Source organism: Strongylocentrotus purpuratus, unplaced genomic scaffold (assembly GCF_000002235.5).
Source record: "Strongylocentrotus purpuratus isolate Spur 01 unplaced genomic scaffold, Spur_5.0 spur5_scaffold_6, whole genome shotgun sequence".
In the NCBI taxonomy this organism is placed as follows: Eukaryota; Metazoa; Echinodermata; class Echinoidea; order Camarodonta; family Strongylocentrotidae; genus Strongylocentrotus; species Strongylocentrotus purpuratus.
Window position 1 is genome coordinate 14,082,482 of NW_022145612.1, and position 27,631 is coordinate 14,110,112.

Genomic DNA, 27,631 nt, shown 5'->3' on the forward strand with positions numbered 1-27,631 from the left:
AATTTTGATTTTTGAGACAGGCATGGGTAGGGTGATATTAAGAAATGTCTTAAGCTAAAAAGGAAGAATTACACTGGCCCCTATTCAGGTGGAATAAATAAGTAAGTATGCACTATGGAAATTTTGATTTTTGAGACAGGCATGGGTAGGGTGATATTAAGAAATGTCAATAGCCTGAAGGTCGTCTAACGTAACTACCATTTCTTCACATAATCATATGATTCCATGTAACAAAGTACAAGCTTTCATCACTTATATTAAAGACAGAAGGTGTACAAACATGTCATACCCGGAATGGTAAGAAATGGATATGGGACTCCACGTTTTAACGTTTGCTCAAGATATAAAAACAGTGTACAGATATATCACATTTTTCTTTAATATTTCGAAATGTGCCACTTCAAATTTTAATCATATCCTTATTTAATAAAGACGAAAAAAGCCTCACGAATCTTTCGATCGTCTCTACTGGCTTAACTTGCAAATTTTTCTATCAGAAGTCTCGTTTTTTATTTAAAAGTTCACTTCTAGAAAGCACTTTGCATTCATTCATTTTTGGAAGGATTCAAATAAGAGAAAATTAAAAAAGAGCCTCATCACACTTGGCTCTGCTAAACTGATGGTGGTTAAACGATGTTTCCTAGAAATCAATTACGAATACATAATCTAATCATAAAAATTCACGGGAATTCATTTGAATAACCCAAAATAAAATTCAATGTATCAGGGATAGAAAAATTGGGAAAAATCAATTGGAATTCAAAGTACATACATTTACAGATTAACACATGCATTTTGATAAAAGTACGATCTTAATAATAATCAAGTTACAATGCGATACTTTTTAAATTCTGCATAAGAAAACAAAAGGCGGTGATGACCTGCAGAACAAGTTCACAGTGCATGTAGGCAAAACACGATTAACAGTAATTAGCCGAAAGATTGTGTCTTTGTGTACTTAACACAATTTATCAAATTTTACAAACATCGATGAAGTAATAAATTTGTTGATCAATTTTTGAAAACGTAAAATTACATTTTCAAGTATTAGTGTCCGAGAGGCGAAAAGCGAACTGAACCAATATTCTCATACGAACATTGCAGAGGTTTCTTAACGTGCAATGGTGGTTAATCTTCTGTACACAGGACCCCCATTTAACGTCCTATCTGAGGGATGGAATGCTTTCCATTCTAATATAGCCTGCGCCTATGAAACAGGGGAGGGGCATAATATCATACGTTAACTGTCATCCGCCTTGGTCGGAATCGAACTCATTGGTTTGACAGTGTAAACGATTTATGATACAAATCTATAAAACAAGTTCTTCTCCACAAACCATTTTCCCTAAAGCTACTTCCCATCATCAAGGTCGTAAGTTTATCATTTTAGTATCACTTTAGGGGTTTTCTTCTAGATTCCCCCCCCCCCAATTATTTCTTTATAACTTGCCTCTCCTTTCTTTCCAGGAAACCTAAACGACACATATGAGAAAGATCTCGCCGATGCATTAAATCTCTTTTATTATGACTCGCTGAAGGAAACGAGAATTGCTTGTGTGCGATACAGACCAATGACGTCATTCATGAAATATTGAGAGCTTTCAGTCACTGATGGTTCTGAGGATGAGAAAGGATGAGCAGGGTTTTTGGAAAGGGGATGAGGAGGAAGAAGTAAGGAAGGGCAAGGACTCAGCTGTCATGTATACGTCATCTAAAGTACATTGCCTTGAGAAGATCTTGTGAATCAAGAAGTGGGACTACAGATAAAATGATCGATAAAAATGTCTTGAATTATATACGTTGCCATGGTACCCTATATCATAATCATTAAATTGATTAATGGTCTATGGTGCGCGCGTTTTATGCATACTACGTGCATATCTAAAGAACGATATAGCATAGCGACACGCAAATTATAAGTATCACTATGTTGTCAATTTTTCAAAAGCTAGATGTACATTGCAGAAAAGCCCATTTGAAAAAGCCATCGCCTTTTTGAACTGCCATTTGCGCTACTGGAACAAACCAATAAAAAACCCATTGGTGTTTGATATTATTATTTAAAAACTAGGGGTCGGATCTGTGGTATAAAACACAACTAATAAGAGCGGAACACATGCATTATCTTGAGTTTGTAATGAGAGATACTTTCGGAATGGATTAGATGTACTACTATCATACCTCAAATATTCCAATAAAAAACTAAAACCAAAAAAAAAATCGGTGTCAGTATTATTATTTTAACATTGGTGTGTATCTCGATCAAATTCTTCTTCACGAAGCTAATCTAAATATTATTCTAATCTAGAGATTGTGCAACACATGCTCTGACGGCAATTTATCCTACACTATACCAAAATCTCAACTTCAGCCTTGAACCAAACATAGCCAACCCTAACCATAAGTATAATCATATTTAAAAACAAAACCGCGAACGTAAACCTATATTTAGACGAAATAAAGCCCGGAACAAAATGACAAAGCTCAGTTTAGATCCATGATGCAATGTACAAACAGGGAAAGAAGGTCAAATTATATTTGAACTTTAGAATAGAGTAGATGAGTTTTCTTGATACAAGTTCAGCTGCAGGCCAAGCGTATTTAATAACTAATGTTGATGTCATTTTAACTACAACAGACTCAGGGATTGCGTGAACAAAGGTGATTATAAAGATGGAAGCCCCTTTCTTCATTAACTGGAATAATTACTGCCTTAATTATACGTAAATATTCAGGCCTCTCTGTTTACCAATGTACGACTATATACATAGTTATATACTCTTACAGTACAATACAGACATTTCGTGCTTGTTGAGAATGACTTTTCATCAAGAAAAAAAATAGGTGTCAAAATGTCTTGCGAAAGGAGATTGTTGCCCTACTGCCTTACGTATTTATTAGAAATCTCATTAATCAAATGGTCTAATACGTTTTCTTTACAATAATTTGTTTTGTCTAAATTGTTTTGATAAAGATCGTGAAACATATTTTGTTAGGCTGTGATGAAAGATCCTGCCTCTAAAAAGGACAGGTCGAATCAATCTTCAAGATTATAAACGTGGTAAAAAACTATGTAAATATGCGAAATGTAGTGAAAACAGTCTATCACAATGTTACCATATTCGACGTGTATTGTTGAAATATAAACATTAACAAGTTATAAAGTAATGTGCTCAATACATCATAATTATGCTTCTAAAACTTGTTGCAAAAAGTTATTTCGGAAACACATTAAAATGATGGGTATTGACTATACGGAAAAGAGATTGCTGTAATTTCCGACAAAACCGTTGACGATAATGGATATTGTTCATATCACTTAACATGTCTTCATCAATCATCAATAAAGCGACATTGCTCTTTAATATCGTAATAAGAAAAATGTTTGGTTTTCCAAAACACCTCGAACAATTACGTCTACGTACGAGTACATGATCTTGCGGTTGAAATTGGAAAAGTGCAAAATCATCACACTTGATGCGAGCTGTGATATTGTTTTTCCGCGTACCTGAGTTCTGATGACGTCATATAAACCTGAGTGATGGATGGAACACGACTGTTCATCATCATATACTCATCATCATATATTTGGTTTATTAACTGAACTATAATAGCTATAATAGCTTTCACCATGTTCACGGCTTCCTTTAACTCAATATGGAAAGGAACTTATCTTGCTGCCCAATAGGTAATTTCTCTGAACTGTGAGAAGCAATGACTGATGGTACATTAGCTCCAGCTGACAGGGTATGATTTGAAAGGTTATTAGGGTTTATATTATTCTGGAATAAGGAATTTCAAAATTATATACCACATGTCTCTGACATGAACTACTTGAAGGTGCGAAATTCCAGCCATAGCAGAGTAAAGGGTTAAGGTACTTACTCACCTGTGCGGGTATAACAAGAATAAATGCACATGTAGGCAGTTAAAGAAGTATCCCATGATCCTGACTACATTTGGAAGTCTGCAAATTCTAAGAAATCCATATATTTATAATCCCTTCTTTGGCTATTCCAACAAGAGGAATTTAACTATAGGAAGACTATATGGAATTGGTGACATTCCTCATGTTAGCAAAATTTCGCGTTCATATGTTTTCACATGCACTCATGATCACTCATAGAAAATTACCCGGAGAAAAGCATCCTTTTTCCCATTTTAAAATTGTCAGTAAGTTTTAAAAAACACTGTGAATATCAATTCAATCGAATGAATTTGACGAATCGGTTCTAGAAAAAAACTAATTATCAAATAAGCCTAATGGTACCTAAATGGTACATTTCTCTCTGATTCTATCTCTCCTCTAAGCTTGAGAGAAGACGAACAAATTTCGACAAAGTTGACTGCAATCTCATCCAACTTCAGAATTTTCCCAGCAATTATTTTGGTCTCAGGAAAACACAAGTTAGGAACTCATAATTCCGATGTATGTATTATGAGGCGTACCCATTACAGTAATTTGGACGTAACTTTAGTAAGGTGTTTGGAGATGCTTCGCTGCAATGTTTTCTACATTTCAAGGCCAGGATAGTAATTTCCCTTGAAAGTATAAGTAAAGTCAAAGTTAAGAGATGGCACATCGAGAGGATCCGGTGTATCCTCTGTATTCTAGATTAATCTTGGATGTGTCTTGTATTTCTGGCTTCTCATCTGTATTCACAAAACATATACATTCAGTGGCGCTTCCAGGAAAATGGCAAACAGGGTAAGCACACAATTTATATTGCGCACACGTATTGTCCAAACGTATCTCTTAAGATAATTTCAACACAGCAAATTTTAAAAGGCGCCTATACAGCAAATACTGAAATCAGAAGCGGACCTGCATGGGTCCTTCATCTTCCTTGTCTTACTTTCCAAGACCCTTTTCTCTGTGAGGAGGTGTTTTGGAGACACATTTAAAGACGCATATACATGTATTAGTGGGCTCTCATGGGGAATTCGAAACCATTCGGGCGTTGACCCAATAACAGCCGTTGTCAACCACCAGGAGTAGCCTCCAGTTGTATGACCAAACGGCCTTTTACGTAATGCCCTGCATTTTCCACCCATTCCCCCATATGGTAAAGTCATTATCTTACATTTCCCTCACCCGAGGACTCTCCAAGAGACTTCTGAGATATTTTTTTGATGGGACTACGGGTTTGCTGTGTGCAGACTTGTACACCAATATTTACTAGTATTTCTACCAAGTCTGATGCCAGCGAATTATGATCTTCTATACACATGGATATTGACAACCCTCTTCGAAAACACGTTTGCTTCCCTTTGCTTGCCCCCTAAGAAACGCTGCTGGAAGCATTCAAGGACCTCTCAAACGTAGGTGATATCCTGAAAAGCTGAAATTATTTGAAATATGATTTCATTTTGATACTTATTCGACAGTCTCCCGTGCATTATAATTATGTGAGAGAGAAAGTTAACTTAATCAATATGACCCTCGGGCCTATCCTCCCTGCATATAACTTACTGGCATTGACCTAGCTTCAGGAGTCACGGGGGAAAGCAGCCGAGTGAGAGAGAGAGAGAGAGAGAGAGGGAAAGAAAGAGAGAGAGAGAGAGAGAGAGGGGGGGAGAGAGAGAGAGGGGGAATGAAAGGAAACAGGAAAGAGAAAGGAACATGATAGGACCACTCCCACACACACTCCACCCACACACGTATCAGTGGCCTTGTGAAGGCACATGATTGTCATCCGCATGATCCACTCAGTACTGCAGCTCCATTTTCATGAACTCGTTCTTATCATTCTCTTTGTGAAGAGGAAGAGATATGTAAAGCATAAAGGATGTTCTTCTCACATACATCTTGCCACCAGAGCAAGAGGGAATTACTAACTTTACACCTGCTATGTACCCATCCTGTTTCCAGGAACTTGAGAAGGGGATGCAACGCATATACAAGTTAAGGATTCTTTGAAAGCCAGACACTTTGAGCTAATTTGCCACCAGAGAGATACTTTATTGAAAAGGTTTTTTTGCATATTTTCCACGACCGACAGAAACACATGTCTGCAACTCGCTACTTCCATGTATAGACCTTTTTGTTTAGTTGCAGGCAGGAAAGTTGCTCATACTATTGTTTATATTTAATCTATGTCATGTAAAGTCAATGTAATATTGCAGGCAGTTTGGTAGAAGTGGGTATAGTCAGCAGCTGATCTAGGGGGGGGGGGCACTAGACTATACAACTGACTAGAGCTGAATACAAAGATGTAATTATGTGGCAAATTTTTAGTACTTCTTGGCCCCGTTGCACAAAACTTACCATTGGTGACAACTACCATGGAAACCTTGATTTTGATTGGCTGTTGAGCCATGTTACCATGGAAGTTGCCATTGATGGCAAAGTTACCATCAATGGTAAGTTTTATGCATTGGGTCCGTTTTTTTCTCGGTATTCAGAGAAACGTAATTTTGGGACGTAAATATACCGTTGAAAAGCTAACTACTTTTAGTGTCACATAAGACTCCGACGGTCAAAGAATCCTGGATCCACCGCGGTTTATGCATCCGCTTCCATTCAACAGTACTACTATGATCCAGGCATTTTCCTCATTCTAGTATCTTTCTTCTCGACTAGTTTTCAATATAGGTGAAAATATGATCCTACCAAACTAGAAAGGCCATATACACCAAAGGAAATTATGAAAGATGATAGGTTTTCTATCAATTGTTAATTAGATCTACAGCATAACTTTATGTAAATTCCAAAATTTGTACCCAAACGCGGGCTACATAGTTGAAACTAGATGCATAGTTGAAACATGAAATTGAGCATTTATGTTCTGTGGATACTTATCTAGGATGTTAGTTATCAACATTTTGACTTTTTACTTTCTACATATTGTTCCTCGATATTCTTAAGTTATTTATCGTACTGGAAACTATGTATTCATAATACACATAGAAAAGAAAAATCACGTAAATGCAAATCTGATATTAAACCTAGATCCTAGATACCAGTCTGCAGAACTTAATGTGCCCAAAATCTGAAAGGGACAGACAGAATCAAGTTGAGAAACGGTGGATGAAAAAATATATAAATCCTACCTGGTATCAGCTCCAGAATTATGTGCACTCGCCTCTAAAATATCATCTTGAACTTCCAGTAGGTTACTCACACATTCCATCATATTGCTTGCCATCTGTATGGAAAGAAATGTTTTGTTCATAATTATTTACATGAAATATTATTCTGCCATCTTTTTTTATTAAAAAGGATTTTGTATACCTGTGGTCAAGAAGAGAGGTGATAAAAAGCTTTGAGTGACAAATGATACTATAAATATTATTGAAATCATAAAAAAACTATTTAAAACTGTTTTGTTATCTCTTATGATTGAATATGTGGATAATAATAATAATAATAATAACAATATTTTTAAAGCGCAATATATCCATCTCTAGAGATGCTCAAGGTGCATACTAATAATTTAAATTAATATGCAACATACTTAAGGTTAAAGAAATATTAAATGTTAACTTGCATTAGAGCATACAACTTCATGGTGCCAAGGTACATACCATGTTCCACAGAGTGATTGTTTGTTTTACATCATTGTATAAAAAGAACATTGAAATTAAACAATATGCATTGAGCATCAGGTGAGTTTTAAGCCCGGTTTTGAAAGTAGAGAGAGTGGATGGAGGAAATTTCATGCATATTTGAGCATTATGCATGATCACTTCTCCAAATTTGTTAAAAACATTCCCAGAGAGATAATGTAAGGTATACATAAAAATAATCATGGAGACATATAGCCTGGATGAGCCCATAAGAGAAAATAAGTCATAGTTAAACATACACTTCCAAACCCACTCACCATGGCTGTTATTTGCCACCATTAATTGCCTTATAGGAAATCCTATTACTCTTGTAAAAATAACTTGATATTGATCATGGAAGCAGAATGTGCGTTATTCATAACCCTTATAGTATACCAGTACTTGAAATCATAACGACATCGTATATAATATTATTCAGGAAACTAACAAATACCAACACGCTTCAAATTCATTTGACCACTCTGATTCTAATCTTAGTCGGTTTCGTATTTATTGGGTTCTTCTTTAATGGCTATTCTTTGGTAGCGATATACTTCTTTATTGCTTGCAGCGAGGAGCCATTGCGGTCCTTCAACTCGGTGATTGCTGTAGCAACCATCTCGGCAGCCGGTGGGTGGGTTAGGGTTAGGGTTCGATGCTCTATAATTCGATGCTCTATACCACACTGTCTCCCGATATGTGTGACAAGAAATTTGTTAATTTGTTTTCATTTGAACATGGAATGGTGGTTCAAAACGAAACAAATTTACGAGATGTCTTTACTGGAGCTGCATTTTAGCGCTCCATGGTGAGACCCAAAATGTGTCGTTGATTGTAACCATAACATGCAATGTCGTTGTAATAAATCCGAATTATGTGATTTTTAGTGGCATAGCATGGGTCCAGCCATTGGGGGGCACTGGTGTCGGAAAGGGAGGCAGTAGTGAATATAGTATGAGAAATAATAAGCCAATTGCACGCGGGCAGAATGTGAAAGGGGTTCGTATTATTTGCTTTTTATGAGTCCTTTCCGTTTCTTGTCCACGTTGTTTGACGCCATTTGAAATGGGCCGCGCCCGGGCAGTACCCCCGTTCCCCTTTGGGCTACGTCACTCATCGGAGGGAAATTGGAATACTCATTTATATGGTTAAATGTCGTAGGTTCATATAGGCAGATGCTGTCGTCAGTATCATAAGTATTGTAGCTATTGCTCTGTCACCAGTATTGATGCGCATACGAGAGCACCGCATGCTGAGGCCATTTAAAGTGCAACGCCAAGAGTATAAGCCACTTAAAGTGGCAACACGCTCTTCTTGGGGCACTAGCATAGCTGTATACCAAACGATATTATACCACTCCATAAACATGAATAAAGATAACTCTTAGGGTTTGATGTGCATGTGTCGTTTCCATTGAAACTTAACGAATATTTTTCTATTACAGCATTACTAAAGGATTTGTTTTTAAAACGTGGTCTGAAAATTCTACTTTCATTCAGAAAAGATGGTTAGTGCTCGTTTCAAAGGTCATGGCTTTTCAAAACTTCTTGATAAAGCGGGAGTGTAGAGAGGTATTTTCCGGTCATACTCATCCCCTACGAAATATCCATAATTATGAAAGATTCTGAACGAAAACCGTTGGGGTAAAGAATGGTGATCATTCAACTTGTATTTTAATTGAGAGCATGATATTCTTACATAGACAACGCATTAATAAACATTTTTCTCACACGACCCAGAAGAAATATAGGTGTCTGGCAGTGAGTTAGAAATGGCTTCCACAGCTAGCGGCGAGGTAACAATTTTCAGGTAACAATATAAAAGTTATCAAACGACGAATGTCTGAGAATTAATCAAATTTATGTGCAAAATAAAGAAAATTTAGAAAATATAAAAACGCTTACTTCATGTTGTTCGTAGGAAAACTCGACAACTGCATCGAGAAGTTCAGAAGCAGACGAGACCTCCGAGTCTCCCATCTCAGAAGGGTTACTTCCAGTTGAGTCCCGGAGGTATGACGTCATTGTAGCGGCCACTGCATTGGTCAAGTTAGCCTGGTGATGAGAATTGAACAAACGGTTACTTTGAAATTGAATTAATTTTACACACAGACACAAAGTTCTTTATCCCGTTTAGGAAAAATAGATCTTACTTGGCAAATTAGAGGTCATTTAAGATTGTAATAAAACTTGCTTGATTAGGTCATAGGACATAATCTTTACATTCGTAATCTAACTATTTTGTTCAATTATGTGCATTGCTAGTGCTCTTCAAATTATTTAAATGTAGTTTGGTAATCGATACTTGAACTAGCTTACTTTCTCGCATTTTTCTGTATCTGGGAAGGTCCACCTGGTGGCCATCTTGGTTTCATCGAAGTAGCATCTGCGCGTCACATTATTCCCGCCAGACGCGCACGATGAGCTCGTGTTTGCTCCCACATCGATATCAGACCAACCGATGATGCCTTTAATGTCGACGGTCACTTCACCAAGACATTGACCTAGAAAGTGGAAATAAAGTTTTAGTCAGATAGAAGAACATTCACTTGGAACAAGGTCACGGCTATCTCAAATTATATTTCAACGAGTTACAACCATCAGCACAAGATGTGCTCGTGTTTACTTCTTGCATCGATACCAGGCCCATAATGATGTCTTTAATGTTCACCGCTACATGTACATCACCAAGGAAATAAATATAGCGGCCGATAGAAGTAGGGTTACTCGGGAATACGGTATACATACATGTATTCCATTGGGGTTACTATTTTCACAGCAAATGGCATTTGGAATATCGTGTTTCAATAATAAAAGCTTTTATAAGTTATTATTTACTTTTAAGACCTAGTCGATAATGGGGTACGGAGGAAGAGGGGGTGGGGGAGCTATCATCGAAATGCCAGTCCCACACAAAACCCATATTTTCTTTTGACAATTCCTACAGTTAGGTATTATCTTCTGATATTTTATTTTACTTCAAACCGTACGCATGTGGGGTGTATTGTATTTGATCTAATTTGATCTCATCTTACACAATAATATTTTCATCACTGGCTTCATTATTTCCTCCTTCGACCGTGCTCAGAAACTACAATTAAAGACGGTGAATACGTCGCATTGTATTTGTGTTCCACTTGGTCTTGACCTTTTATTAAATATTAAATGGATATCCTGTTTAAGTGGACATAAGGGCTTGGATAATTAAACCGTCAGAGTAAAGTCATAAAACTAATATTCTCAATATCAATCTTTTTCGTAAATTACAGGAACTAAATCTTTTGTTTGAAACAAAATTCATAACGTTGACCATATTGGTATCGATATATAGAAATAAAAAATTATGGATGATTCAGGCAGACACTCTTTAAGTATAAGTTACTTTCATAACGATATTTTTAAATCGTGTAGTTTTAAGTCGCATGACTAAGAAAGTAGTTTAAAATCTGAACTTGAAATGCTTTTGCTAAAAAAATATTATTTATTCTCTTTAAAAGCTAACAAAGATTTTATAGTTACTCACGTAATCTTTCACAGCGGGATCCTTGGTAAATAGGTGGACAATGGCATGTAAAGTTGGTTCCATTGTTATATGATTCACAGATTCCATCATTCAAACATGGTGACGTCATGCACACGTCATAACTGGAACAGAAATTTCCATGAAATCCCGGAAAGCATTCACAGAAATAGTCCATCTCGGAAATGTTTCTGCACATTCCTCCTAATTCGTTGCACGGTTCGGGTAAACACGGGTCAAATTTCTCACATTTCGGGCCGTGGTATCCGGTCACATCCCGGTCTGGGTTGCAGTCACATGTGTATTCCTGACTTGATACGTGGAGGCATTGGCCTCCGTTCAAACACGGTGAACTTGAGCAAGCATTGAAGTTGTCACACTCCGCACCGTAGTACCCGTCCTTTTCACAAATACATCTATAGGATGCAGGCCAAACATTCTGACACGTAGTACCCTCGGGACATGGACTTGATGCACATGAGTCAATATGCTTGCACTTGTAACCTACGTATCCTGAGAAGCAGTCACAGTCCCATTGAGACCCTTGGATATTGCTGCAGTTGCCACGGTCTGAGCAGAAGTCGTATTGCAGACACGGGTTCCAGTTCTCGCATCTGGTGCCGTAGTATTCGGTCGGGCACCTGCAGTCAAAGCCTCCTAGACGTGGCACACAGGTTCCTCCATTTTGACAGGGTGATGACGTACAGTCTGAATGCAAAAGAAATAACGACAAAGACAATAATGGTTATTAATTTGGAGTATATCTACATTTGATATCTGTGTAGAGATATCTGTGTAGACGGGTTACTACCAGATATAGCCTTAGGCCCAACATGATTTGATAATATTAAATAAATACATAACAAAACAAAATAATGATTGATCAGCATGCCATTTATTATTATAAAACTACAAAGAAGAGGTTACAACAAAATGTTAATGGTATTTCAGATCTTGTCTCTTGTTGACAAAGAGGAAGCAAAAGCAACATAATATGCAACCTGACATCACGTGTTGAATTTTGGCATGTTGATTAAACGAGGTACACTGCAATCATGCAGCGGGTACCAACAATCAGAAATATAGCCGATACTACGGTATGTGACGCCGCGGTGTACACTAGGCCTATATGCCTCTACGGAACCTCTGGCGCCGCGGTATTCGCTACCGTAACGTATGACACAACCGCGGTGCCATCGGGCTATACACACAACATATTGTACATACCGCTGCACCGTAAGCCTACACAATCAACATACATGCCACGCGGCGCCGTAACATTACAAACAAAAAATCTTCATCAGCACTTTCCAATTATGGTGCAGAGAGTGGTTTGATTATGATGTTCTTTCAACTTACCAAATATATTCAACCACAGAAACATTTCATTAATGTTTCTTGTTTTCCCCTGTAATTGCCGTAATGTATTAAGTATCGACTTTTACGTGTGACTTTCACATTATGATGTTGACACTTGGAACTAAACAAGCATTACAAAATAAATGCTTTAACATTAGTTAGCATTTCTAAAGATTTGTTTTCTTCAGAACGATACGATTTGAAATAAACTATCTTGTTTTATTTACATTCAGCTAGGACTGTAAAACGTTTGTGTTGAAATGATTGCTTTGCAAAAAATTATGCTGTAATGTTGTTTGTTTGTTTTTAACATACATCAGCTCCTAAGCACCTTTGTCATCATTACATTATTGGGCTTTCCTTTGTTCCATTCAATAAGTTACTTATTCCGCTAAATATTTTAGTTAATATGAAGACTGTTGACTATTGGCCTACAGATGAAAAATAAACAAAAGGGAGAAGCATAATTCAAAAAGACCAGATAGATTTAGTCCCTTAAACATTTTATTTGCAAGAATACATTGACAACATTTATCAAATTTCATGACTTTACCTTGATAACATACTAGGACCGGGCATTCGTTGTAGAAGTAATAATGATTGCCATACAACCTTGACCAACATCCATGTTAAACATCCACCTGCCTAGCATGGAATACAATATTAATCGAAGACATTTTCGATCTGTCATATTAATTTAATCGAATTCATTTTGTATTCCTGTGGGAATATAATCGAAATGATAATTGGGACTTGAATTGAACTTTATCATGCATGAAATTTCATTGTAAACATGCAGACGCACGGCTAGAGGTCTTAAAGTAAGTGATCGATATTTCATGTACAATCCCCTCATCCCGAACAGACTAATCGAAATTCTGAATACCCTGGGAAAACAAAAAGGTGTGGATTTAGGATTATGTTTTAAAAAAGGGGGAATAGCACAATATTTCTTTAAAAAGAAAAGGAAATTGCCAAAGGGCAAAAACGCCATCACCTAATCATCTAAAAAACAGTAGGGGCACGTTCGTAGACTTAATAAGTAGGAAAGAAAAGCCTCTTAGATAGGTGAAAATCGTCCAGTGAAAAAAACGATTCACGAAAACCAATCAAATAAAGCGACATTGGAGGATTGGAGCCAAGGCATGCCGGAGTATACTTCCTATTTGAATGTGAATGTCGACTCAATAACGGCTCAATTCTACCACTAACGCGACCTTCTTTGCTCCAATATACAATACGCTTAAATCAATACTGAGCAGTATCACATTACCGTCCCTCTCGCATCATTCATATTCTATCTTCACCCATCAGTGACGTAACTATAGGGGGCACGGGGCACGAATGCTCTCCTCCTTGAATGGGGGAAAAATGAAATCGGAAAGGAAAAGAAAAACATAAAAGGAGAGAAAAGTATGAGGAAAGAATACAAGAAGATCCCCTCCTTCATTCTTTATTACAGTGAAATTTAAATGTCGAATTTCACCCCCCCCCCCATCTCCACTACTGGTGCCTGGCTGTGCCCCCTCAATGGATGTACACACAATAAACCACTGATCTTCACATGGGATACCCAGATGTTGTATGTCCGGACAGTAATTGATATGAATCGATGATTTGAAGTCTTAAGACTGATGTTAGACAACTTTATAAAAGACAAGTATTTATGATGGTTAGTGCTATTTAATGCATACTTTCGTGAAAATAACGGTTGTATTTTTGTAAAGCGCCCGGACACCCCCCTCCCCCCAATCTTATAGGGTATGCTCTTGCAAGATCTTGTGCAAATGCATTTGGGTAGTGCTGAAATGCTGCCTGCGAATAGAACTGGACATGGTGTGCACTTACGAATCCAGTGATCGGAGGGACGCAATGATAACACTGTATGATTGTCTCCAAAGTGGCATTGGATTATTCTCAAAGTGCACTTTATCAATTTACAATATCATGGTTATCACTGGCGGTAATTTGATCGGAATTTCACATTTGAATTGAAGAAAAATGTTTGAAAATAGTAAGAGCTCATTTGGAAGATTGCAATCGGTACATACTAAGTAGCGAAGCGTTGGTAATGTCTGGGGCAGGGGGGGGGGGCACAATAATTAGAGAGCGGACGAAACCCTCAGGGTACTAGTATTGTAGATTATTACAATCCTCTCATTCAAATAGGCTATCCTTGTATTTCCTCTTTATATCTCTCTCTCTCCTTCTCTCTCTCTCTCTCTCTCTCTCTCGCTCTTTTCTGATATTCGATTAGGGGTTACGTTTTCCAATTGCTACACCATCTAGGACAAAATATATAATTATTAATCATTCTATTCATGGCATCCATTTTCGCGTTTCCTGTATGATTTTAACTTCAAACGTGTGGACTTTCTTGTAATATCCGACAGAAAGGTTAACATCTGCTTTTAAACTCAATTGTCCTCGGGAAATCTTTGAATAGTCCAATATAGTGGATGTACCGTTGAGTGTCCAGCTGCGTGTATTACGACAGCATTATAGTGAATGTTATTTACGTACAATTGGAAAGCAATTGGCCCCAATTTAGTAACTAGGACAGAATTCATTACGTACAGCTATAGGCTGGTTGTATATGTGAAATGCATGTGTAAGCCAAGTTGTTTTTTGTTTCGTTTTATTATGAAGAATTTGTTTATTGGTCGTGCTCTATGAAAGGATACAGTAAATCATCGGATTGTGGGTTTAGAATTAACCCTGTGGCGTCGTTTAGGAACATAAAGCCTAGGCCTACTAGATTATCACCTTTAACAAAACACCTCAAAATAACATCATTTTGCTGCCTCACAATACCAATCAAAGTTTTATCGGCAATTTTATGAACAATTATTAACCTTAATTCATTATACCTTAATTAAATAATGATGTCCCCCTAAAGGTAATATGCTTTAAATATACTCTCAAGGGATATCAATGCGATTCAATTCAATAAGAAAATGATTCATCGAAAAACATATTTTGCAGCAATAAGCTGAATTACGCTTATAAAAATGAACATTAAAATTATACAATGACCAATCTAATTATATTTACAAAGTAAATTGTTGAAATCTGGAAAAGTTCTGTACTAGTATTTTCAATAAAATTGAGTACTTATTAAAAAATAAAATTGATTATTAATAATAAGACCAATTAGATCTACTCCATGACATGAAATTGTAAGAATGGTACCTGTCATGTAGAGTATAATTTAAAAAAACACAATGACATTGATGTATTCAGATATGTTGTATGGACATTTAATTAAATTTATCAGTGACATTTTTTATTTTGATCCTTCAATGCGCAATTTTCTGTTCGCCAATGTATCAATGCATGACCTTCTGTATGAATTTACAATAACACAGTTTTAAATTGAATTTCACGGAGAGTGAAATTAAATCACAAATATAGTATGGGCTGGTTAATGGATGTTATGAAGACAAATTTACCTTTGACTTTTCATACACCCGATGGCCCAAATATTCTTCTCACATCCCAGTCGGCCTACACAAGGTCACTTTGGACAGTGAGTGCATATAACAAGCAACATTTCAATTCGAAACAAAGTTAAAGGAAAATCCAACCTTAATAAACAACTACTAAAAAAAAGCAAAAATTATCAGAACAGCAGACTGATGAGGTTTGAACAAAATCGGACAAAAATTAGAAATGTATGTATTTTTTGAAGTTGTAATCGCTAAACGTATGGGCTCATCAAATTGGCTGAATCGGTATGTCACTGTGACAGACAGCTTTCCCATTTGTACACAAAATGATTAGAATGTCAATTTTCAAAATGTATGGCTCAGGAGGCTCTTTTCTGTTTAGAGGGCCTACAGTAATATAGTATCATTGATATATTTTGAGTAGTTCCCCAAGGGAGAAGGCACTAATTATATTTTTTGTTAACGACAAACGGGAGAGTTGTCCGTGACTATACGTCACCGTCAGATTTATTTCAAACTTTCGCCTTTCTGTTTCTAGTATCTTTCTGCCTTTATATAAATAAGATTATTACAAGGGTTGAATCGCCCTTCAAACCGAGAAGAAATCTCGCTTAATAAGCCCCCAACTTCCTCATCAACAGATATCACATTTGAACCCTGTCGCATAAAACTAACCGTTGATGGTAACTTAGCCATCAATATAATGTATTAACTACCATTGCAACATCACTCAACAGCCAATGAAATCAATGTTTCCATTGAAGTTACCTTTAATGGCAAAGTTACCATTAATTGAAAGTTGTATGCAACGGAACATTTGGAAGTAAGAACAAACGTAACAACATTCAATGATTGATATTTGATAATGATGATCTTCAATAATTAAGCAAGACCGGGGCAAGACCGTTGGGTAGTAAAACTTGGCGGCAAAATCATGTCACATCATCAGTCATAAAGTCAAAAGCACAATAGTCTAGATGGAAAGTTGATGAGAGGCATTGTGGGTGAATGAGAGAAAGGAAGAATTATTGCAAACAAATCGATGGAAAACGCCTTCTAAAAATGCTAAAGTTAGTGAATTAGGATGAAGGATAGGCATGAATAGTATGTATTTTACTATGTTTATGTTGTTACATATTTTATAAGATAATTGTGGCTAGAAATACGAATAAAAGAACTCATTAGTGTAATCAATCTATTAGTCGATAGCTGGGTTAATTCCCAATTGGTTATTCAGGCTATATATGTTAAAAGTCAATTCTAAACCATGTGCCAGGATGTATTGTGGTAAGGAATCACTGTCATAAGACTGCTTTGGTTTCGGTGGAAAGCAGCTGAGGATGTGATACCTGCCTGAAGATGATCGATGATGATGGTGATTGAGTGGGGGAAATCTCAGTAAACCAGTCAAAGTTTGCACCTGCTTCGATTCACTAGAATAATGTATTGAATTGACCGAGTCTTTTCCCACTTTTCTTTGCTATTTGATTGTTACTTTTTTTGCGTTTCAATATCCACTTATAGATTAATTAGAGCTCTGTTCCATTTAAATACTTACCAGACTAATCTCAGGAAGAAAGGAAGAGAGAAAGACTCAGACAAAGAGAGATAGAGAGAGAAAGAAAGACAGAGAAAGGTGTATAAAGAGAGCTCTAGAACGAGAATTAAAATAGATTTAGTGTTAGGGAGAGAGAGAGGGTAAAAAAGGAGGGGTGAGAGAAGAAGAAGTACCAGAGTGGGAGGGGAAAAGAGAGAAAGAGATAGATAGACAGAAAGGGAGAAACATAGCAAGAATCATACGTTGAAGGTGTCAAATCTCTCTTCATTTCGAAAGCATTTTCAGTTCATTAAGTGCTAATTAGATTTAATGGTCGGTTGTTTTCGGATCAATTAGTGAGGGCGAAAACAAATTTCTCACAAATTGGGCCTATTGAAATTAATAAAATCCGAATATAGCCCCCGCATGCCTCTATTAAGTGACATGTAAAGGACAAAGTCAGCATAGTATATGCTGTCGGATGCAACCGCCCTTCAAAGGTACAGAAAAGAAAAAAAGGCAACGGGGTAAGGGGCTACCCAGGTGCATATTCCTTCTGAGAGGATTCCATCACCTCACCCCCCCCCCCATGACCAATATCTGGATGCGCCATTAAAATAACCCATCTTGGTTAATCCTACAATTCTTATTAGTTATGATGCATGCACAAAGTTGATATGATGTGAAACAGTTCAATATATTTCGCCTCTTTCAGTTTAATAATGAAAAAGTACCAATTAATTTGTATGCGTAGTGGCGTTGGTGCACATTTTTGCCCCAGGATCATTTTCCTCTCTTTAATTAAAATATTGGCTAAAGTACCTTTTGAAGAATATCACATACAATACATGTAACTACATTCAAATCTTGAACATTTAGGAAAATCAGTATATATTTATATATATATATATATATATATATATATCATTTTTTTTTTAAATATTTGAAAGGCTACATAATTTCAAGGCTTGGGTTGCGATGCTGTACTGTAGTGAGGGTTAGGGTATATGTTTTAAAGAGTTGGATCCAAGGGTGAAGTCCGAAATTCGATTATCGTTAAAAATCGATTGTGGAGGGATGATCTCTGAAGCATTGAATAGCACAATCCAGTTACTAGTATTTCATCTTGGATTATTCAGACAATCATCCAGAAAATAATTCCTTACCCATTAGGCATTTGCATTGACAGACGTCGTATTGCGAACATCATCATAATTTCCATTGCCTTTCCTACATGAGGGGCACTGATTGGGCCCATAATAAACTTACCCAAATTGCTTTTACGTCCCAGGAGCATCAGTTAGCAGTGAAACACCTTTCTCATTAAGGAGAAGAAAATAGAGAGCCCTATGTACGAAAAGTCTATGACGATGTTGTATTGTACACTGCCGCACCTAGTAACACGTATACTTCTAATTATATAAAACACCTGCGACGAATCGACGCATACTCTCATCACAAATTTATTGATGCTTTATATCATTCAAACAGTTGAAAAGGTGTATTTTTTATAAGGTAAGAATAAGGTAAAGAAAATCTCCATACGTTAACTGTCATCTTTTCTCATGCGGCGATATTGTAAGCACCTGTACCACGTATTTTAGAAGAATTCTTGTCATGAGCAGAATAAATTGACCAACTAATGATCATTGCGTCTTAATACAGTATAAATATTCATGATAAATACCATGGGGCCCAGAACTCGTCGCTTTCAATGAACCGTATTGATTGTACAGTCTTTATCTTATATATTCACGTTATCAATATCACTTTAGATTAAATTACAATGTCATACTTCACGATCTAACATTTAAGTAAGTCGAGTCATTTTGGCACGCATTAAAGTATTAAATTACAGTTACTTATGTGAAATTATAATGATGTGACTCAAGCAAAAACGAAAGTGGTAACAAATATATGATTTTATGTTTGAGACCTTACAATAAATAAACTCTGGATTACATTATATACCCACTTATTCCTCTTTCGTAATCCAGCTATCCAGGGCCCTCAAGGAAAGTATTTTTTGTTTAACTGGAGGGGCAATCCTGTTTAAATAAAACTATATATATATATATATATATATATATATATATATATATACACACAGCAAAACCTGCTTTAGTGACAACCTGTCTACAAAGACCCCATTTTTTGGTTTCCCTTGAAAATGGTTTGTCATTGAAACATGTACTAAAGGAACCTGCACATATGACATAACGACCACCTGCCTATAAAGACCACTTTACTTGTCTCCCCTGGGTGGGCTTTACAGACAGGTTTCACTCTATATATAATCTTAGCGTTGGCATGACTATTGTTGTTCGAACAGTACCTTTCCCTACAAGAAACAAAAATCATAGAAGAGTGACGTCAGCACAATAGAAGCACAAAATGAATTTTGATATCGTGCTCTAATAAGCAATTTTATCAATATCTGCTAACTTCCTCTTATCAATGACGAATTGCAAGAAATGAACACAATAATGATATTTCCACCTTTTAGGTATAGATAGGTAGTAAATGCAGGTTTATATATTCTTTTTGGCTCAAAGGTGAAAACATTATCATACCTTTGAATTAAATTTTGGAATTCAAAACATAATAAAAGGATGTTGGTCAGTTGATAACAAGATAGATAGTAAGGAACTAAAAATACTCATAAACAGGAATAAAATAATTAATTGGTAAAATACAAACACGGTTGTTCTTCGTAATGTAATAAATGTAATATATCTGCTCTTATTACATTACACGATCCCTTATTTTCCATTTTGCCTTTGATATACGATGTTTCCTATTATGAAATTGTGATAGAACAATAAATTAGTTGCTAATAATGCTAAGCTTAAAATTATTACATTATTATGGAGCTAAATAACCATTAGCACTGTGGACTCGATCAGGTCACCAAACACAACAAACACAAAAGCGAATACTATACGGTTAGAAACGAGTAACAAGCAAAATAATAGAGGACGGGTTCACTGAGACATTAAAAACCATTTAGGCTATTTACGCTAATGGAGCCGAGTTCTATTGATATCACACCTGTTTTATTCTCCAATGTACTTCTCCTTTATTTTGATAGACATACCTGATTGGAATCCTAAGACATGTTTAATTTAGAATAACAATGGGTATTTGACAGGGGTAATGGTTGGGAAGATGGCTCTGTCGTTAAGACATTATATCCTCATTAATGGAGTAAATTGTTAATTAACTAGCTCAGACTGTATACACAGCATCAATTCTGATTGAAGAGGATACAGTGGAATGGATTTTCTTAAACTAGACCATAAGATTGACAAGAATTTACACTAAAATGTTTCAAAGTAGAAAATAATTAATGAACTTATAAAACAAAACCTAATGCACCATTAGGTACGAATCTAATTTATACTCCATTACAAAGTTATACAGTTATTATAATGTCCTAAGAAATCACTTAATGGCCAGTGTTCAGTTAATTTCCCCTAACATTACCTGTCCGTTTGTAACCACGTTCATTATGAAGACACAAAAAGCCTCTAAATTTGTTCAAGGAAAATGAAGAAAAGCTCGTAATTCTGCTAATTGCTTCTCGACATGCACGTTTCCTGCTTCATACCACATAAACGAACTGATCGGATTAAAGCTCATATTAAATCTTCCGGTGAGTACATAGACACAAAAACTTAATGGTGAAGGACCACTATCCGTTTTTGATGCCATGTCGTTCGTAAAACTTAGTGTGACAAATTGGATTTGAAAAGGGATGATGGTGGATCGGGGAAAAAGAATTGTGGCGCCACATTGCCGGAGAGTTTTAGAGCTACACCTGTGACTAACTCACCGCAAGTTTATTGCCCCCCTCCTTCCCCCCCCCCCTCCTCCCCCCCCTCCTCCTCCTCCTCCTCCTCCTCCTCTTCCTTTTCCTACTTCTTAATAATTAATTAAGTTACAAAAAGGCCTAACGCACCACTAGTGACGATTTCATTATACTCCATTGCAGATTTACTCAAGGATTGTGATGTTCTAGGAAATCACTATGGATGACCGGTGCTTACTTAAATGTCCCCTAACGTAACCCGTCCGTTTGTAATCACCTACATTGTGAACATACAAAACGCCTCTAGATTTGTGAAAGGAAAATAAAGCAAAGTTTTTGATTCCGCCCATTACTCCTCGGCATGCACGTTTCCCACTTCACATCACATTAAGAACCTGATTGGTTTTAACCTCATATACAATCTTGCGGGGTGTACATCAATAAAAATCGGAATGTAGAAAGGAATAAATCATCCTAACCAATATCCGTTCTGTTGCCATGTCAGGTTTATAATAATAAGTGCAAATAGAAAATGGGTGTGAAAAGGGATAATGGGGGATCAGAAAAAAAGAATTGTGGCGCCACATTGTCGGAGAGTTTTAGAGCTACACCTGAGACTAACTCACCGCGAGTTTATTACCCCCATCATGCCAATTCATCAACCTTTCCCCCTCCTCCTCCTCAATCTTTTCTTCCCCTTCCTCTACTTCTTCTTCTTTCCATCTTCTTTTTCTGCTTCTTCTTCTTGTTCTTCCTCTTCTTCCTCCTCCTCTTCTTCCTCTTCCTTTTCTTCTTGTTCTTCCTCTTCTTCTTTTTCTTCCTTGAATAACACTTCTTTTATATCTCACTTTCCTCCTTCCTTGGTCTCTTGCCCATATTTGTATTAACTGTAAGCATATCATATGTATTGTAGTGTCGAGGACGTGTTTGGTGTGTCTAAATCCAGATTTAAAGATAAATTTTAAGTAAAACCTCCAATCAACAAAGATAAAGGCCACGGTTTGGTGTCATAATGATGGATAATTCAATCACCTTCAAATTAATTTCCCCCTAATATTAACCTGTATCCATTTGTTCCATTGAAATTGGTATTCAAATGTAGATAGTGTAATTTTCTTCCATAAATATTACATGACACCAACTCAAACATGTTGGCTCTAGGTCTTTTGAAAATATTTTGTTACAAAATACTTTTTTTTCGTCAAAAGAGGTGTTTTTTCGGACGCATCCTCCGATTTAGGGATAATAGTTCCAAAACAAATACCTCTGAATATTGTTTATGATGATAATTTTTTCTCATTAATTAGGTGTCTTTAGTTTGTGAAGTATATGGCAACAAAACCTCTCTTTTCTGACTTTGGCCCTCTCCTTATAATTATGTGTGAGTTTTAACTCACATAATGATTAAGCCAGCTGCCCGAGGGTTTGTAGAAAATTGGTAAAAATCGAACATTTCTGGACCAAAAAACAACAAACAAACTAGATCATGCTTTTATTTAAAGTCATTTAGATATTGATAACAGTTTTTTTTTTCTGAATCCAAGAGTCATTACTTCAATAATTACGGCGTATCCGAAACCGGGCTGCTAGACTCATACTATCATAGTAGCCAAAGGGAAATACGAACAGTATTGCCTCCTATATCTGAACTTCACTGGGTACCTGTAACATCTAAATGATTAAATACAACTATAAGCACTGCTATTCAAATGTATACATGGTATTGCATTTGTTCGTGAACCCACCCATGTGAGGTTTTTTTATCACTCAGATTATGTTACACTAGATATGAATACTTTTCCATTTAACGATGTAAACGATATTGATTTATATTTACTTCTACAGTTACAGCATAATGTTAGCAGCAATTCCGTATCTGATTATGAACAAAATATTTCAAACGCATTTAATAACAGTTTAGAAGAAATCGAATATGCTTTGGATGTTAATGACATTTCATTTGTCAAGTCTCGATGAGTATTTTACTGAGAACCAATTTATTAGCAATTAACAATCTGCTTCCTAGAGTGATCTGAATTGTTTATATCCTAATTTTCGCAGTGTAAACAAAGCATTTGAGCAGCAGAGTGTATTGTTAGATAGCATCCAAGTATCGTTTTGTGATTGGTCTGACAGAAAGAAACCTGGTTTACAGATGAACCTCACATTATGTATTCCTTGTCTAAGCATAACCTTATTTCAAACAATAGAGTTGATTGAAGAGGAGGATGAGTTGCATTGTATGTTCCAGCGCACCTTCACTACAGTGTACTGATTGGATTGACTATAATGAATAAAACCATGGAAACAGTCTTTATTGAAATTAGGTTGTCCAAGAAAAAAACCTTAGTTGTAGGCAGGATTTATCGACCACCATCTTCTGATCAAAACACATTTTGACTTAAAATGCAACAATTTATACTCTCCAACCCTTTATTTCACTGCTTTTTGATGGGCGATTTCAATATCTATCTGTTAAAATGCAGTGACGATAATTTTTCTCAAGACTTTTTTTATTCACATTTTTCATTTTCATTCATTCCACTGATTTCTAAACCCACTAGGTTATCTTCTCATTCTTGCGCTTAAATTGACAATATTTTCTCTAATATTGATATGGATACTGAATCAGGTGTCATTATTTCTGATATTTCTGATCATTGTCCAATATTCGATAAAATAACATCTTACTACGGTGCTAATTCCCACGCTCCCTCAATTAGGATGGTGAGGAAAAATACTCCTGATAAAATTAGAAGATAACTGGGCAGAAGTTTTAGCTGAGAGCGATGTTAATAGATCCTACAACAACTTTATGTATATTTTTATGAAATCATTAATGAATGTATCCCTCTTCAAAAAGTTAAACTCAAGCACAAACAGCAACCACGCAATCCTTGGATTAAACTTACAATTCGGCTTTAGACAAAAGCACTCAACAACACATGCATTTGTATACTTTATTAATCATTATAGCGACTGCTATCGATGACCCCCTGCACACACTTGGTATCTTTCTGGACCTCTCCATATTATTACCAGCTACAATATTCCAATGTTAAGAACGCTTTGTAAACAGAAAACCTTAATTTACACGGGCCCGATCTTTTGGAATTCTAATGATGAGTCTTTCTATGCACTCACCAAGTCCATTTTCATTTAAACGTAATAAGAAGTTAAGGCTATATATAGTTAACACTTATAAGGAATCCATGTAACATTATGCTCATTTGCTTCAAATGCATGCCATCATTCATGTTTACAATTCACATTTTCCCTTGGAGTTTGATTTATGTCAAACCAATGTCGCGCAATGCTTTTAGTGCATTCGATAGCTGCATAATGCAAACTTCAGTGTTCCGTTCTTGTGCTTGTGTTGTTTTTTTTTGCTTGTCTTGTCATGTATTGTCTTGTTTTGTATCGTCCCGTTTTCCCATCTTTTCTTTTCCTTGCATTTTCTATGTTATGATACTATGATATTTTATGTTAGGGAACCTACATTACAAGCTATGCTTTCCTATGTTTCCTCCGCAATACAGCAAGCAAATATCTTCTTAGTCTCAATTGTTTCTTGATTGTGCAATCTAAGCTTACATGACATCAATACAGCAATGATACCATGTTGATATTTGAGTTTATTAAGCAATGTAGCCTATTATTATTATTTTTATTATCTTTATTTACTCAATTCAGACGGGGGCAACACATCAAAATGTATTCATGTAAACTAATATTATGCATTTGCATCATCATACACGGCACCCTTGAAGCAATCCTAATATCAAAGTCGATGATGCCTCCCGCTGAAAGTGTAAGAACTATAATAACAAAGAAAAGAACTCTCACCTGCCACTGCCAATCCTTGCTGCACGCTGGATGCTAAAACGATCAAGACGCTTACCGTCTTTAACAAATCCATCTCCATCAGAACCTTTGTGCTTCAACTTGCAAGGGTGGAATTAGACCGAAGTCAATTGAGAATAATGTTATTTGAGGAAGATGCAACAATATCCTTTTCAGGACAGATGCACTTGTTTTGACTTGTTTCTCAGTGTAATTATCATGAAACCAGAAGATGAATTCACCTACAGCTGCAGGTGTAAAAAAATATAAGTTGCTAAAGTCGGACTACGCAGGAAATATTTTCCTTGTAGGCTTCATGGTCTCGGAATCGGTGAAAGCGGAGCAAAGTTTTACCAAATGTTATCCCAAAGGAACGTATACTAAATCACGATGCAATCACAAAGAAGACAATCGTACGTCTGAAGCTCTTCCAAGCCAATCTACGGTAGATATAAGCTCACTGCCGAATGTCACTGTCGAATATTACTTTTGGCGCGAAATGAAGCACGACGCGCAGAGTTCCAGGGATCGGTCGTTGCTCTAGCTGTGAGCAGGTGTAACGGCCTAATGAAGGGCGACTTGTTCGCTCAACCCGCCTCCGTCCGCCAAACACACGTGACTAAAGAAAACATTACAGAGAAAGCGACGGACACAAACACCTGGGACTTACTTACTTCATTATCTAAGCAGGGATGTTGATAAAACTTCAAATATTATTGTTGAAAATAATGAAAACGTTTGGTGGGGTCGTATATCACATTCGGCAACATTACTAATAAGGATAACACAATTCTTTTTTTAACCGACTCTGTCTTGGCCTAACAATTTTTAATTGTTAAATATCCATTTAATTTTTCCTCTCTGTGTTCTCATCTTTGACTATTTGTTTTAATTTTTGAAAAAACCTCGCGAACGGATCAAATTAAACTGACCCGAGAGAATGAGAAATCATTATTTCAAACGCAGGTGGCGTCCTGTCATGCACAGAAATTAAACATGAAGAACTTCGGAACAGTGCAATAAAAACTTCATATATTGTTTTTAAAAAAAAGTTTTATAAGAATGTCAATTTTTCTTTATGCAATGCACATTGATGTAAGATGAAATCCGCTGTTTTGATTACTCATTACGTTACGACGGAGTTTAAACCTTTTCTCGAAAAGGCGCCGGAAAGAGCCGGAAGCTTATTAATCTCGGCAGAGTTATAAAGGAACTCTGACTGATCGTTTGAGAAAACTTGAAACAAAAAATAAGAAAACAGGGATGTGTCAATACAAGATCTGCCTCTGTTCAATGTTTAGTTATAACTGTCGGGGTTGGGACCTGATCTTTCAAATTCTGGGACTACGTTATAAGGACTGACGCAGATTAGTAATAAGTAATTAGTTAGAGCACTTTTGTTTTGTCCCAAAAATTTCGCCAATCGATATTTCGTTCCGTTGGGGGGGGGGGGGGGTAAGGTCACCTGTTTTGCGTCACTCGTTAGCACAATTTTTTAAAAAAATAATTTAAAAAAAAAAAATTATTAATTTATTATTTGTTTTTAAATTGAGGGGGGAGGTTCATCCAAAACACACCCCCAAAATAATTGAGAGGGGGGGGGGGTTCGACCCCCCAATCCCCCCGGCCTGCGTACGCGCCTGCTGTGGAACCATCATCAACCAAAATGGCGTCATTATGGGTGAAAAACATTTGCAAACAAATATTTTAAAGTGATGGGATATTAATTATTGTACATTTTGCTTTGGTAGATCTGTAGCTCAAACTGCCCCTCATAGGCCATGAATGTGTAAGCTGTGCCAAACTGCAGTGGCCATAATCACTTGAATAGAGAGGAAAAAATAATCGTTCAATCAATTATCAGATCAAACGAAGTAAAAGAGGACAAAGAAAGAAAAAAACAAAAACAAAACCCCGGCATTTTCTTTTCCTGGAAGTTATTTTCCCCACAAGAATCCATTCCCTCTTCTTAATGCTCCAAAAAGTGGGCCTATAATTTGTGTATCTTTTAAACCAAGAAAAGGGCTTATTTTCCATTCAAAAAAGATTTGTTAGGAGACCTTTGCAGCCGTTTAAGCACTCGGGCTTATAATATATATGACCTTAAATAAAGAGAACAGTCAGATAATGTAAGATGTTACACAAGATTTGCTCATTTCGTTATCTAACAGTTTGCTTTTCATAATTCAGATGATGGTATAACCATATTTGAAAGACCACATGAAGGACAGATGGTAATAACTTGATTACTTTGCGAACACCTCACCTATCTTGTCATATCTTGTATAATCATCACTCCACTCAAGAAAAAAGAGCTGTTGTCGAGCCAATGTTGTTGTTGTTGTTGTTGTTTTAGTTTATAGGCGTTTGTCATTCAGAAGTGAATATTTACGCCTCTTCTCTTAGGATTTTTTTCCTTTAAAATTAGATTTACTTTTTTTTAATATATAGATTTGGATAAGTTGGATTTTTAAAACTGTTAATGCTGAAGAATTCAGTGGCTGGCGAGCAAAAGGCATATCGGCTATATAGGAAGGGCTCAAATTAATTTTTTGTCCACGGGGG

The 27,631-nt window shown here is 36.4% G+C and overlaps 1 protein-coding gene across 1 annotated transcript in view; it reads right to left on the reverse strand.

Annotated features, from left to right (window-relative positions):
- The window catches only part of LOC100889046 (adhesion G-protein coupled receptor G2), a 71,710-nt gene extending 46,185 nt beyond the window's left edge, over positions 1–25,525 (reverse strand). Inside the window, exons 1-5 of the mRNA XM_030972444.1 lie at positions 25,070–25,525; positions 11,071–11,775; positions 9,867–10,051; positions 9,453–9,602; positions 7,054–7,148 (exon numbers count right to left, since the gene is read on the reverse strand). Coding sequence (XP_030828304.1) covers positions 7,054–7,148; positions 9,453–9,602; positions 9,867–10,051; positions 11,071–11,775; positions 25,070–25,148 — 1,214 coding nt within the window. The 5' untranslated portion in view covers positions 25,149–25,525. The remainder of the gene's footprint in view (positions 1–7,053; positions 7,149–9,452; positions 9,603–9,866; positions 10,052–11,070; positions 11,776–25,069) is intronic.
- Between the last annotated feature and the right edge of the window lie 2,106 nt (positions 25,526–27,631).